The 15,569-nt window shown below is 54.6% G+C and overlaps 1 protein-coding gene across 6 annotated transcripts in view; it reads right to left on the bottom strand.

Moving 5' to 3' along the window:
• The window catches only part of LTBP2 (latent transforming growth factor beta binding protein 2), a 98,084-nt gene that overhangs the window by 69,918 nt on the left and 12,597 nt on the right, over positions 1–15,569 (bottom strand). For all 6 annotated transcript variants that reach the window (XM_073800243.1, XM_073800240.1, XM_073800238.1 and 3 more), the window contains exon 3: positions 8,113–8,359. In XM_073800243.1, coding sequence (XP_073656344.1) covers positions 8,113–8,359 — 247 coding nt within the window. The remainder of the gene's footprint in view (positions 1–8,112; positions 8,360–15,569) is intronic.

The following is a 15,569-nucleotide window of genomic DNA, read 5'->3' as shown; positions in this document are numbered from 1 at the left end:
AAAACAAAAGCCTTTCCATTTGTTCTGGCTGGAGGCCCATGAGTGAGCATCTCCCTCTGACTACTCCCCTTTGAGCCCTCCCTCTTCCAAACCCGCAGCCCCAGGGAAGAGCAGGCATGGGACTCTTCTAAGGCCCAAGAGATAGAAGAAACTGGGAGGAGACCCCTTTACAGCTGTTGCAGCCCCTGACAGACTCCTGGAACTCCTAAGGGTTTGCTAAGCCCTGCTCTGGCTGTGCTCCAGTCACCCTTAGGAGAGAAGCATTGCTCTCTGCCTGCCTGGCTCCAGACCCCCGAGACCAAGGGGCACAGGGCAAGCAGGTACCCACCTGCTGGGAGGATTGGGAGAGCCCCCTTCCTGATCAACAACATGCCAGGGGATGGGCTGAGTGTCAGCTCAGAAGGGAAGGGACCTGAGACCAACTTTCTTTGCTCCAGGCAGCAACAGAGGATACATGGTGACAGGGATGCTCATTCAGTAGATAGTTGTTTATTTATTTATTGAGTGCTTACCATTATTTATTGAGTACTATTCTAGGAGCTGGGGATATGTCAGTGAACAAAACAGCTCACACTGTACTTGGGGAAAAACAGACAGTACACAATAAACATAATAATTAAATTACGTGTTATGTTAGGAAGCGGAAAATAGAAAGCACTGTGGAAATTAAAAGGTGAACCAGATGAGGGCATCCTCAAGTTGGGGGTTTATAATATTAAACGATAGGAAAATAGGAGACATCTCTCTCCTGGGAAAGAGTCACCAGTTTCAGGGTCACCACATACAGTGGCACAGGTTGTGCACTGCACAACTGCGCCGTACCCATCCCAGAGACTATGATGTGAAGCACATCCCCTAGTGTTGTGTCCAGTGGCTTAGGCTAATTCTAAGGTTAAAACCTTGCAAAGGTGGTCAGGGAGGGCCTCAGTGAGGAGCTGCTCCTGAAACTGAGCCAGGCATGTACAGAAGGCATAAGTAAGTATCCCAGCCCACTGTCAGGAGGTCCTGAAAGCTTGACTTAGTCAGGATTGTAGGGTTGAGTCAACCCAGCACAGAGGCACCACTTGGTGGCCCTGAGGAAGCGGGTGACGCAGGATGAAAGATGTAGGCTGATTAACCCCACTGCAGCCTTGCCGAGGAGGACTTGAGGCTTACCGTCAGGGAGAGCTAAGGTCTGCCCTGGTGAAAGGCACCACGTGTCCTTGAAACGACCTTGGAAGCGGGTAAAGGGGGAGTAAGCACATTTCACCATCGGGGATGGAAAATGGCCAGGCTGGAGGCCAGAGACTGAGACCATTAACTCTCGACCTCAGAGAAGATCCACTTGTTGCTTCTGATTTACAAATATAGAAACTGAGGCCCAGGGAGGACAAGGGACTTTTCCACGATTTCCTAGCATGAGTTGGTCTCTCATCAGGTCCCAGGTGTATCGGAGAATAGCCTTGGGTCCGAGGGACTGGAATAAGGAGGAGGGAGGACCTACAGGGGATTATGTGGCCCAGAGGCGTGAGCAAAGTCGTGTGGCAGCATGCTGGAGCCCAGAGCGGAGGAAGGGAGTGGGAGGCAGGCGGCTGCAGCTGGAGCAAGGCTCGGAGGACCCCGGCAAGCCTTCAGACTGGCCCAGAGTCAGGATCTCCTGGGTTCCCAGGGCAGGCCCACCATCTAGCTGCCAACCTTCGTCCTGCCTCAGTTTCCCCATCTATAAGCCCAGATTGTGGGTTGGAGAAGAAAACCCCTTCTGGCGAGCGAGGCATCTCACTGATTTGCCATGGGCATGGGGGAGTACGCAGGCATGGTAAGACGTTTCACGTTTTTCAGACACCCTACTGACCTCTCTATGTGCGTTATTTCAGTGAATTCTCGAAACCACCCTCTGAGATGAGCATCTGTTTTCCCACTTCAGAGAACCTGAGTTTCAGTGAGGCGAAGCGACTTGCACGACTAGTTTGTGAGGACACTAGGGTTTAAATACTGCCTGACTGCAAAGCCCAGCTCTTCCCCGGCACATACGCCGGGGTCGCCTCCTTGCACCTGCTGCCCTCTCCCCAGGTACCTCATTTGATTCTGGGTCATCCATCTCCTAGGCAAATGCCTTGCCCTTCTGTCAGGAAGGATGCCTGGGTCCCCCCTGTGGCGGGTCTCGGTGCAGACTGGCAGAGACCACCCCTTGGGGCAGAGTCCCCGCACCCCCTGCAGGAGGCCTGGCAAGGCCTGGGGGTGAGGGGAGGCCGCACTCCCGCAGGAAACCTGTGGCCTCACCCTCCACCACAGCAGGTTAAAGGTCACACATTGGGAAGCCCACGAGGGCCCGAGTGGCGACGACGTGGGGCTGAACAATGCCGGGTCCTGTTGGGGAGGCGAGTCCTATGCCACCCACCCGTGCCCAGTGGCCCGGTGCCACCCCCGAGGCCAGGCCTGCGGCAGGAGCTGCACTAGCGCCCCTGCCCTTCTTCCCTCTCCCCCCTGACAAAGGCCCCCCCGAGAGGCCGGCCACCCCCACCTCGGAGCCTTGTCAGCAGAACGGGGACATTGGGAACCCACTGCAGGGCTTGTGAGAGTGAAGGAGAGACCCCGGGGAGACAGCCAAGCTGCCTCAGCCAGGTTGACTCCACTCTACTCTGGACCCGTCGTGTTCGAGGTGCTGGAGATACACTGGCAAAGAAAACATAACAGCCCTGTCCTCCTGGGCCTGACGTTTTACTGAGGTAAGAAATAAATACATAAGTAAAATACACAAGACGTTAGTGCTTGGATAGGAGTAGGGAGTGTTTGCGGGTGTGCAGTGTAAAATCAGGTGAGCATAGGTGGGGTTCCCACTGAGAAGAGCAGACCTGGAAGGGGGAAGGAACCAAGCCATGGGTGTATCTGGGAAGAGGGTTTAATGTCGGTTGAATTGGGTCCCCGACCCCCCAAAAGATTTCTTGAAGTCCTAACTGCCAACCTATGAATATGAACTTATTTGGACGTAGGGTCTTTGCAGATGTAACTAGTTAGGGTTAGAGGAGATTATACTGGATTACAGTGGACCCTAAATCCAATGACTGGTGTCCTTATAAAAAGAATACCCCGCCAACACACACACACACACACACACACACACACAATATGTGACGACAGAGGCAGAGATTAGGGTGAGGCAGCCACAAGCCAGGGGACACCAAGGACTGCAGGAAGTCATCAAATGCCAGGGCAGAGGCATAGGACAGATTCTCCCTTGGAGTTTCCCAAAGGAACAATCCTACCAACACTTCAATTTTGGGCTCTGCCCTCCTGAACTGTGAGAGAATACATTTCTGTTGTTTTAAGCTGTCCTGTTTGTGGTCATTCACTATGGCAGCCCTAGGAAAGGAACACAGGGCTCCAGGGAGGGGGGACAGCAAGTACAAAGGCCCTGAGGTGGGAGCATCTCTAGCATATCTGAGGAAAAACCAGTTGGCCAGTGTGGCAGAAGCAGAGTGAATGAGGGGAGCGAGTGGTGAGAGCTGATGCTGGAGATGTCAGAAAGGTTTTGCGGGCCAGATGATTCATGTAGGGCTGTCCTTGTGGCAAGCCCTAGATAAGAGGAGCTATTACACTGCAGATGGACGGTCCCAACTGGCGTGGGCTGCAGTGTGTGGGTGACCCCCGTGATCTTTGTTCCCTGGTATTATGCCTTTGAATATGTATATAAATGGCAAAAGGAAATCAAGGCTGCAGGTGGAATTATAGCTGCTAATTAGCTGACCTTAAAATAGGGGAGAGTGTCCTGGGTTATCAGGGGGCCCTTAAAAGTGGAAGGAGGCAGAAGAGTCAGTGAGAGATTCCGCTGAAGAGGGAGACACAGGGCAGAGTTAAAACATGAAGAGTTCACCCTCTGTTGCTGGCTTTGAAGAGAGGAAGGTGGCCACAAGCCAAGGAATGTGGGTGGCTTCTAGATGTGATGGCCCTCAAGTGACAGCCAGCAAGGAAGTGAGGCCCTCAGTCCTACAACTGCAAGGAAGTGAATTCTGCCAACAAACAACCTGAATGATCAAGAAAGCAGATTCTCCCAAGAGCCTCGGGGAACTCAGCCCTGCTGATAACTTGACTTTAGCCTGGTGAGCCCCGTGTCAGATGTTTGACCTACAGAACTGTGGGATAATGCATGTGCATTGTTTTAAGCAGCTAAATTTGTGGGGTGTGCAGGGAGCAGGAGATCGAGAAGAAGAGGGAGAGACCGACGGGGACAATAAAAGGAAGGCTGACCCCAGCTGCCTTCTCAGGGGACAGCCCGCTAAGAGCCACGATCACGGGGCCCACAGCTTCCCAGCATCTCCCTGCCAGCCCCGCCTGTCTACCTTAACACTGTCCTCCAGGCCCCTTGTTGTCCAAGTGCTGATCAAGCCCACCGAGGATGTCCCCAGGGCTCCACCTCTAGGTCCTCCGGTCAGACTAAGGAGTAAACCCAGTGGAGGTCCCGCCCATTCGGAGAATTGTTGTGACACCTCCCTCCCCCCCGCCCCCATAGGGCTGGTGAGACGGCCTTGGTGGAATACCCAAGCCAGCCAAAAGCCACTATTGGTGCTACTGCTGGATCACACCACCCCCGAGACTGGGCCTGGGCTCTAACTTCTCCCCAGAGCAGGTCTGCACACACACACACACACACACACACACACACACGCACGCACCCCAGTTTTCTGTCTGCTTTGTGCCACACAAGTCCTCATGGCAAAGAGAACCAGCCTGCTGATGGCTAACATGTACTGACCACTAACCCGTATCGGGCACCCTACTAGGTGTTCTACTCAAAGGGTCTCATTTCACCCGCTCTGCAACCCTACCAGGTGGAGACTATCGACTCAGAGCTGTTAGGCTATTTTGCCTGATGTCACACAGCCGGTAAGTCCAGAATTGGACTCCAGGATTCCCTGAATCCGAAGCCCAGGCTCAGAACCTCACTCCTCCAGGGGTGGTCCGTGGGCCAGCAGCATCAGCGTCACCGGAGACCACGTTAGAGATGCTCACCCCAGACCGGCCGCGTCAGAAGCTGCATGTTAACACGTTCCCAGGTGATTCACGTGCCTGTTTCAGTCTGAGAAGCACGGTGTGGAGCGCTGTTTTCCAAGGCCTGCTGGTCCTCGACTGTTGTAACCACCTCCTCCCCCAGTCTCTCAAGGCCCTTCCCAGCTGCCTAGGTCTTGCTCCACAGGTGGGGTAGGCTCTCTGCCCAGCCTGGGGAAGAAGCCTGAGCCCCGGGCTCGGAGGGAGTCTGCAGGCCCCCCGCGGCCAGTCCAGGCTGCAGCTGGACAACATCAATCCGCGTCTGGCTCTCTGCAGGGCGTGCTGCCTGCTGCCCGAGACTCTCCTGACCCCTCCCTCTCGTCTTCTTTCTGAGACACAAGTCTCTTGGCCTCTGTCTAGTGCTCTCCTGAACGTGGCCTCTGGCCATCACCAGTCCCTGCAGTGTCTCTCCTCCCTGGACATTTTGCACCGTCCCCCACCCCCCACCAAGAATGCCCTCTGCGTTTATGTCACTCCCTTATCTGGACACCAAGGGCCTGTCCAAGTTGCCATCAGGAGAGAGTCCAGCGGCTGCTTGGGAAAGCTGGCCAAGTTCACAGGAAATGTCTGACACCACCAGGCAAGTGGGATTTGGCCTCCCAAAGCAAAACACAGCTGGGCCAACAGTGGGCCGCTCGGACTTTCCCAGATTTCATGGCATCGACACGCCAAGGCAGAGAGAGAGAGAGAGAGAGAGAGAGAGATAGAGAGACATGGAGAGAGAGAGAGAGAGAGACTGGGCTGGCCTGGAGGCTGCAGCTCATTAAAAACATCACAGTAGCCCCTGGCCAGGGAGCCTGTGAAGCTCAAAAGGGACAGCCTTGCTGTGGGCCGGAGACCTCAGGCCAGGCCCTCACCCTCCCCTGCCTCTCGCACACCTGCGCGGGGGGGACCGAAGCCTCACTGAGCTGGTCCTCCTTCCCTCCCAGCCTCCTCCCCGCCCAGCATCGAGCCTCATCCATTTCTTCATTCAACTTGTGTTGACTGAGCACCTACAGGGTGCCAGGTGTGGTATTAGGTGCCAGGGACATGTTCATGAAAGAGGAGGACACAGTAGTCTCTGCTCTCACGGAGCTCTGGGTCCAGTGAGCGAATGCACAGACTGTCCCGAGGCAGAGTGAAAAGCGTGACCCTGGGGAAGCATGGAGCCGCCCGTCCTCCCGCACTCTGAACGCCACTGCGGGTGGTGCCCTTGGTTCCAGGGCAGGGTGAGGGTTCGGGGCCAAATGGGCCCTTGGTTAGGTAAGTCTTCGGTTGGGAGCGAGGGACAGAAAGCAATGCAGATTGAGCACTTCCTGCAAGCTGGGACTGCAGGAGGCACTGTGGGGAAATCCACCGTGAGACGCAGGCGCTGCCTTCCAGGGCGCAGGCCACACCGTCTGATTGCAGGCTCAGGGTGCAGACTCACAGCGATGTGTGTGCCACGTGTGCGCTGCAGGGGGTCAGAGCCTGGTGGATATGAGGGAGTAGGTGCTTTTTGGAGGAAGTGGGACTGGGCCTTGAGAAATAGAAGCGGATAGGCTGGGAAGATGGGGCAGGGGATGTCAAAAGCCTTCTGACTCAAGGGTACAAGGAACAGAATGACCTGCCAAGCAACCACCTGCAGCACTCACTTGTGCACGCACACAGGGGATAAATGCATTATAAAATGAATGAATCCCACAAGCCAAAAAAGAGCTTGCAGGGGGAAAGCCAGGCTGGAAGGACTCTGCTCCCACCCTGCCCCGGGGCTGGCCCTGGAGCTGCCACCCCTGGGGCTCCTCCAAGTGCCTTCACACCAGGCCCACCCACCTTGGACCCAGAGCCGGGACCAATGAGAACAAGGCTCAGGCCCTGCCCAACTGGTCACAGCCAATCCCAGGCAGTTCGCCCTGCCCCCTGCATTGTCCACCTGGCCCTTAGCTCTGCCCCCCATCTCTGCCCCAGCATCCTAAGGCCTTGGTGAAAGAGTTTGGCTCTTCTGGTTTTAACTTTGGGGCTCCCTAGGCCTTGACCCAAGTTCATCCTTCTGTTGTTTCTGCTCCTGGATGCTCTCGGAAACCACCTGCTTGTTTGGGTGGCCAGGGCCCTGGAAACCCCCTTACTGAGACCCTGGTCTGGCCCGGCCCCCATTGCCCCTCCCCCTTCAGAGTTGCTGGACAACCTTGAGCTCCTTTCCTTTCTCTCCTGAGCTTTCCCCGCTGGGGACCTGGCCTCAAGGTCAGCCTCTTCTCCCTGATTCTCCCAGCTTCCTCTGGGAGGGCAAATCCTTTTTTCGCTGAGTTCAGCAAGACAAGGTTCAAACATTTCAGAAAGAAGTTCCTAAGTAGGAAGCGAATGGAAAAAGTAACCTGAAAAACCACAAGGAAAACACAGCCCCCAGAAATGGACCAGTTTACAAAGTTCAGATTTCCTGAGCTGAGCTAGGAAATGTCTAGCCAGGTTGGCTGGCACGCAGGCCAGGGAATCCTGCCCGTGAACACACCCCTTCCCACTTTTTCATCTTCTCGCTTCCCCTACGTGCTCCAGCTGCCCCTCCGAGGAGACAGGTTAGCACTGGTGGTGACTGAACTGAAGGGGCTTTTTCTGGCAGAGGAGTCCTTCCTGCATCACAGGGACCACAGGCAGAGAAAGGGGAGGCGGAGACAAACATTTATAGAGTTTACTGTGTGCCAGGCACTGTTCTAAGCATTTTCCTCATAGTCACTCACTTAACCCTTACAATACCATGACTATGATTGCCATCATTTCCCCCAACTTACTGATGAGGAATCAGAGAGGTAAGTAACTTGCCCAAGGTCACCCACCTAGGAAGTGGCAACACCAGGATTCGAAACAAGAGAGCCTGGTCCCAGGGATGTGCCCTCCTCAGCTCTCTCCCCGGGGCCTGGAGAGTAAAGACTTCCCCTCCCACCTCCCCTGGGCACCCTGCCAGAGCCTATGCCACCCCCGTACCTGCTGCCCTGCTCGCCGCCCCTCTGGTGGAGCAGAAGGGAAAGGAGGACTCTCCGGCCTTCTCCACCAGGGTCTTCACCAAACGGGCCGAAGGAAGAAGCCCCTCCAGAGAGGCTGTGCCCCCAGACCGGAGGCCCCGCTGAGGAGGGGACTCACCTGGCCAGCGGCGGCTGTGGTGCTGGTGGCCGCGCTCTGGCCGTGGTGGTTTCTCTGGCCGCACTGCTCCTGCGCAGGTTGGGAGACCCCTGGGCTGAGCGTCGGGGTGCCAGCCTGGAGTTCTGGGGGTCGAATTCCTCCTCAGGAATGACCTCTTCACAGCGGGCTCCGCGGAAGCCGGAGCGGCACACGCAGAGCTGGGGCCGGCTGCAGGAGCCCCTGTTCTGGCAGGGCGGCTGGCACACGGCTGGAGAGACAGGGAGAGGGTGAGGGTCGCCTGTCAGCGTCGGACAACCCATCAAAGACTGGGTGACCCGTCACACCAGCACCCCCGGCAGAACACCCAACATTGGGTTGTACATATACTTAAGTGCTCCCTTTTTGTTGTCTGTCCATCTGGGGACCTGGCCTGCTGGTGTGGCTTCCTCTTCTCTCTGCCTTTGTGTGTGCTGCTTCCCCTCCCTGGAGCTGTTTCCCTTTCCTCTCCACTTACCTAAGTGCTACTGTTCCCTCCAGGCCCCCTCCCCATCCCTGACGACCTGCCTCCAGCAACTGCTCCCTCCTCCGAACAGCTAGGACGAGTGTTCTCCTTGCACAGCACTCAGGCCCTATAGGCCACCATCAGTGTGATGGGTTTGTTATGTATGTGTCTCAACTCCCTAACTAATATGGTCAGCGCCCTCAAGCGCAGCGACTGTTCCTTACACCTCTTTGCCTCCTTAACTCCTAGCATATGCCTAACAATGACACAATCAATATTATTTTTATTACGGCAGCTACTATCTGTTCAGTGCTACAACATGCGAGGAACTGTGCTCTGCACACACTGTCTCATTTAAGCTTAAAACAATCCTATGCAGCAAGTGGGATTATGATCCTCATTTTACAAATGATGACTCTGAAGCTTGGAGAGGTTAAAAGATGTGCCTGAGGTCACCCAGCCAGGCAATGGTGGATCGAGGATCCAGTCCAGGTCTGTTTGATGGCAAAGCCCAAGCTCTTTCCACCCCACTGCCTCCCAGCAGGGCTGAACCATCTCTAAGCCTTGGCCTGGAGGTGATGATGAAACAAAAGGGATCTGTTGGCTTCAAGTCAGCCACCGAATGCACCCTTGGCCTGGGAAGCTGCACGTCCCAGGTTGGCTCTGGTGGTGGAGACAACAGACCCTCAAACCCATCTCTCTCCAAAGCCCATACAGTCAATCTTAGATTGAGGGAGGATGTTTACCAGCTCCTGCATTCATTCAGTGAACATTAACCGAGCACTCACTAGGTGTGAGACTTGTGGTAAAGGGGATCCCTCTCTCAAAGAGTGTCCTGTTTCACATGGAAGCCAGGACACAGGTCATGTGATAAGTGTCGGCCAGAGCCTCTAACCCAGGCTGAGGCAAGAAAGGGAAAATCAGGGAAGGCTTCCTGGAGGTGGTGATGCTGACCAGAGACAGCAAGGATGAGTAGATTGGGCATCGTGTCAAACAAGGGCAGCCTGTCTACTCAGGGGAGAGTGGGGAAATCATAGGTCTCGCTGCAGGATTCCAACCATGAGCTAGATCCTGAGGCTAGAGCATTTTCCTCAGTGCTTGGGCATCCCTTCCTGGCAGCCCCGGGCCTCCAGGTAAGCAGACTGTGTGAGAGAATTGTAAACCTGAGCATTTCCCCAAACACAAACTGCCACCTTGGCAGGATTTTGGCCTATCACCTGGCTGCCACTCCACCTGCCCAAGCAGAGTCAGCCCCCACCTGACCACACGCCAGGCCACTGTCACCACCACCACCAGAGACACGGTCTGCTGGGGCCAGCCCTGTAGCCAAACCAGGGCCAGCGAACACTGGGGAAGCAGGTTTGCCCAGGACAGGTGTCAGCCCTGGTTTATTTTAGGGAGGGAGTAGAAAGGGAGGGCCTGAGTGGTTTCCCATGTGGACCACAGATGCTACATCACTCCTAGCCCCTCAGATCCACACGCCTCTGCCAGCAAAGCCTGGCGTGAGTGAAGGGAAGGTCGCACAGCCCCTCCCAGTCTCCGTGTCTCTTCTACCTCTGTGTGGGTTGTCCCTGCCCTTAAGACAGCCTTCAAAACTAATTTAGCTTCTGTCCTTCCCCTCCTGGGCCCCAAGGATGGCCCATCCTTGACTCCAACAGTAAGATCTTTCTCTGTCTAGAAACCCAAGGCCCCAAATCTTGCAAGCCGAGCCCATGTCTTCCTGAGACTCGCTTACATCTGGTTCTGCCTTATTCGCCAATACATCCGCAAACATTTAGTGAGCGTCCTCTCTCGGTCAGACTGGGTGTCGGGGGGTACAAAGACAACAAGGCTGGTCCCTGGGTGGAGGAAGCTCTGCCAGGTGGGAGGGTTCTCAGAATCATGGAAGCCCCTTGCCCCCAGGCACTTAGGTCCTCAATGAGGACAAGGGTTGGCAGACTTTGGTTGGTATGATGAACAGCCCACAGAAAGTGGGTGTTTGGGGGGAAACTATAAAATTGGCATTTACATATGCATGTAATATTGTGGTTGATAAAAGTTCTAAAAGGCTTCCAAACCAGCCAGACTTGTTGGCAGAAATAAACCCGTTTGGGAAGATAACCTTTCTGGACCAATCGTTTATGAAACTGCACAGAGGCCAGATCTGCTAAGAAAGGTCCTCCAAGTGCTACGTTTTCAGAGCCAGCTCTCACCAACTTCATTTGTATCTTCCTCTGAGTTGTCTCCATAAGTCTCAGCAGGAAGTGATTTCCTCACTACAGTGTTCAAGCGTTTTGTTCTGAGCCAAGCATCTGCATTATGGGATTGGAGCATAAACTCCTCTCCTCTCTCTCCACTCCCCCAAAAGCCACCCCGCCAATGGCCCCAAATGGTGGCTCCAAGTGCCTGTCTATGAAAGGCGGCATTCTTAGGACTGTGTTCACTGGTCCGCCGTGAAACAAGAAAAATAAAAACAGTTTTCTGTGTTTCTTGTGATGCTATTTTTTCCCACTTAAAATGTGTTTTTTATTTTGAGATTATTATTGCATTACTTTTTTGGTGTTACAATGTTCTTTTAAAATTAAAGGTGATGGCAAATGGTAGTTTGTTTTTCTAATATCCTCACTTAGCAAAAGGAAAAGCTGGCTATTGTACTCTGGTACCTAAGATGTTTGGGGATATTTACTGGTGCGTGAAATCCAAAAGTTTGGAACCCTTGGGGAAGGAGGGGGGCGATAGCGGTCATGTGCCTTTCATTTAAAGGAAACTGAAGCAAAATATTCCTAAGTCAAATGAGCACAGATTTCAAAACTGAAGTGTCAGAAAGGGGATCAGCCATCGCAGAATCGCCCCACGGCAGGGGCTATTGCATGAAGCAAGGACGGAAATGCTGAAGCACCCCGGAGACGCAATTTCGTGCAGTGCTGTGGGAATTTTAAGAGAGAAAATTCCCAACCATGGCAGGCTGGGCAGTCTTCATGTTTTGCCCTTGGAGCCTCATTCCTCCCATTTTCCCACAAGGGCAGAGGTCATGCCTTATGCTTGAGAAATCAACACAGGATGCGGTATATGGCTTTAGTGAGTCTTCGGTGATTGATGATTGGTGAGAGGTTATCAAGCACGAGACCACGAGGTCCGTGTTTAGCCATCGAGGACACACCCAGCCCCTCCCTGTCAGGGGCTGGCATCCTCAGAGCCCGAAGGTGATGCTGCTTCCAGCCTCCCTGTGCCCGCTCACCAATGCCAGCCTTTAGCCATTCATAATTTGGGCTCCACCTGAACTCTGGCTTCTCCACACTCCCCTGGCACTCTCTTTCTCACTGAGGATTGGATATGTGGAAAGTTTCAGCTTTGGGAGTTCAGCTCTGTGGAGGTAGCCGTATGCCAAAAGACAGGGGAATAAAAAAGAAAACTCCCGAAATTACTTTGAAACAAGAAATAGAAGGCTTCGTTCTCCCCAACACCCCCCTCCTGGCTGTGCCCCTTCTACCTTCACGCTGCTCCAGAACAGTCAAGCAGAGGTTCGCTCACATTTTCCAAACAAAACCCCTGCCTTTGGGAGGAGACCAAATGAAGAATGGGCAGGCCTGGGGGAGAGTCTGGAAACAGCTCCCACCGTGTAGGCTGCTCCCACCATCCACTCAGAGCCCTTGCGACCAGAGACTTGGTAGCAAAAAGAACACGGGGTCGGGAGTCAGAAAGATTTGGTTTGACCCCCGCCCCGCTCAGCCACATCCCAGCTGCGTGACCTTGGGCGCGTCTCATCTCACTGAGACGCCTCAACCAGTGCCTCAGCTGTCTCATCATAAAATGGGTCTGACAATTCCTGCCTCCAAGAGTTGTGTGAGTCTCAACAGAGATCACGGAAGTACTTTGTACTCTCTAAAGCTGTGCTGTCCAATGCTGTAGCCGTGAGCTCTATATGGCTGTTGAAATGGAAATTGATTAAATAAAATGTAAAATTCAGTTCCTCAGTTGCACTAGACACATTTCAAGGGCTCAGTAGCCACATGTGGCTCACGGCTACCATGTTGGATGGCAAGATATAGAACATTTCCACAGAAAGTTTCCACAGAAAGTTGTATTGGGCATCAATGCTAAGTTAAAAAACAAAAAATGCACACACCTAGTGGCAGAAGCAAGAGGGCTTCTGAACTTCTCTGCCATGACCTTTTCCCCAGGAAAAGGCAATGACAAGGCAGGCCCTGGTTAGAGAGATGCCCCAAACACTGTGGTGCAGAGGCAGGGCTGCTCTTCAGGTGTTAAATACAGCCCGTCCCCTCTCTACCTCCTTCCACCCCAGCCAGGTAGGGCTTCTGTCATCAGCTCTCTCTCCTGGGATCTAGAGATGCCTTCTCCCTCCGTCAATTCCATTAGGTGAGGCACCGACTTTAGGGTGGGCCCCTTGAGCCTGTGCCCTCCTCCGAGGCCTCCAGTACCAGGCCCTCCTGTCTGGGAGGTGAACCTACCTTCCAGATTAGACTCTGGGCCCAGCACCCCCATACCTGAGGCTCAGCTGCTCCTCAGATTAAAGCTCCATCTTTCCTAAACTCTGTGTCAGTGGGACACTAAGGACCTCCCCACTGAGTACCTGATCCCTCCCTCAGGATGGGGCCCTGTCCCTTCCACACCCAGAGGCGTTTCTAGGCAGGACGGTCACCCACCACCTTCAGTGCTGCCCTTCCCTGGGCCCGCCCCTCACCTTAGACCCCTACCTGGAGGCCTCAGTTTGCCCTTGGAATTCACGTAACTGGGGGTCTACCTGTGACCCTGAGCTGTTTCTTCTCCACAGCCTTGACCTTTGGTTTCCACAGAAAGGGGACCCTGATGTCAGAGCTCCCCGAGGCCAGGAAATCCCTCACTGGCCTTCACACACCCTCAGAATCCACCGAGGACTCATCCTCTCCACACCCAAGCTCTGCCCACGGGCTGTGTCCCCCAAGCCCCGACCTCAGCCCCAAGCCCCCAGGCTGTGGGAGAAGTCAGGTCCTCAAGGATTCGGCCCATTCCCACCACAGCTGTGCTGGGATCACAGCTCAGGATGGCTGGAAACAGCACTGGGGCTCAGGGGCCAGCCAAGCGCCCTGCTCCAAAATTGCAGTTGTGCTCACATAAAAGCCTGTAATGAGAGAAAGATGCCGTTCTTGGCCCCTTGCGCACGCTCTGCAGACGCTGTCTGGCAGGCCGAGAGGGCCTCTACCGTTTGGCGGCCGGAGGGGAGGAAGGAGGGTTGTGAGTCAGACCTTGGCCCCGGTCCATCAGCATGGACCGCCCTGCTAATTGCATTAACAAACACCGAGATACTGGGCCAGTTGGGGGCCAGGGGCTGGGGCAGAGAGCAGCCCCAATCCCCACTGGCTCCAGCAGGCATGAGGAGGGGACCACTGGGCAGGGCTTGTGGCCCAGGGCAGAGGCGTGGGTTTGCCTCTAGCTCCTGCCCTAGAGCAGATGAGTCACCTGTCCATCCCCATCACAGCCCTGAGGGCTTTGTCTGGGAGGAGGCAGGGATTTAAAGGCCTCAGTGCCAGAGAGGCCAGGGAGATGAGAGAAGATGGGGTCCTGGAGCAGCCCCCATCAGGGACAAGCCCGGGGACCCAGCCTTTTCCAGGGGAGCAGCCCCAGGGTGTGCAAGACAGTTCTGTGGCTAACACGGAGCCATCCAAGCCCTTCTGCAGCCACACCAGCTCCGTGCCCAGGACCCATGAAGGTTGAGAGGGAAGGAATACACCATTGCCATTTACAACTCAATGAAGGTGGGGGCAGAAGTGTGGAGGAGAGAGCAGCCTTATAGTCAAGGAGACCTGCGTTTGAATTCCAACCCCACGACCTCAGGCAAGTTCCTTCATCTATGCAAGTCTCAGCGTCTAGAAAGTGGTCGTGCGTCCAACATTTACTGTTTGCTTAGGATAGTAAGCAAGACAGACAGTGTCTTTTTCTTCACGGAGCCTCCAACTTAGAGAAATTCATAAAACAAGCAAAAAAACAAGCAGAGGAAGAGAAATTGGGATATGAATGGTGGAAGAAACAATACAGGGGCTGGGATCCAGAGTAACAAGGCTGCTGGGGGCAGCTCTAGACAGAGCGGTTAGGGGGAGCTGGAAAGGAAGACAGGGAGCAGCCACATAAAGAGACAGGAAAAGCAAACAGAGAGAGCAGCATGTGCAACAGCCCGGGGGCAGCACATTCCAGGAACCCAGGCTGGATCTGGTGAGTGAGGGGCTGACAGACAAGGCTGGACACACCGCCACAGGAAGGTTTCAATAGGGATGTGTTATGATCTAATTTACAGAGAAAGAACTGGAGAGTAAGGGGGACAGTGGGAGCAGTCAGCCAGCTGCAGCAGTCACCCAGGAGAGCGTGCTAGTGCCCGGGACTAGAGAAGCAGCCGGGGGTGGGGGTGTGGGGGGCGGGAAGCAAACAGACTCTCAAGAGATTTAGGAAGTAAAGCAAACAGGGCTCAGGGATGAACTGGATAGAAGCCTGAGCAAGAGGAGGTGTCCTGAATGGTCTGGCTTAAGCATTCATATAGATGGAGATGCCTCTGACAGGATGGGTAAGACCTGGGCAGGGATATGGGCTCAGAGGGAGGGAAACGATGCGCTCGCTTGAGACAAGTTGGGGTGGGGGTGGCTGGGAGGCATCAAGAGCAGATGTTGAGGAGGCGGCGGGACGAAAGGAGCCTGGAGGTTGGAGCAGAGGACTGGCTGAAGATGTATATAAATCTGAGTGTCATCAGCCCCGAGACGATGTTTACATCCATGGGAATGCATTAGATCATTCCAGGAGCGGTGCAGCGAGAAAGAAAAGGAGAGGACCCAGAACTCGGCCCTGGGACACCCAGTGTTTAGTAGCAGGTAGAGGAGAAGCAGTAGCCAGGGACACAGGAGGGGCCAGGACAGAGCGTGATGTGATGGCCACTCACAGGGGGAAGGGAGGTGAAGGGTTTAGCGTGGTCCCTGGCACAGAGTGAGCACGGCCGCTCTTACTGTTGCGTGTT

Source organism: Tursiops truncatus, chromosome 2 (assembly GCF_011762595.2).
Source record: "Tursiops truncatus isolate mTurTru1 chromosome 2, mTurTru1.mat.Y, whole genome shotgun sequence".
Classification (NCBI taxonomy): domain Eukaryota; kingdom Metazoa; phylum Chordata; class Mammalia; order Artiodactyla; family Delphinidae; genus Tursiops; species Tursiops truncatus.
This window is presented reverse-complemented; position numbering and strand designations above follow the sequence as displayed.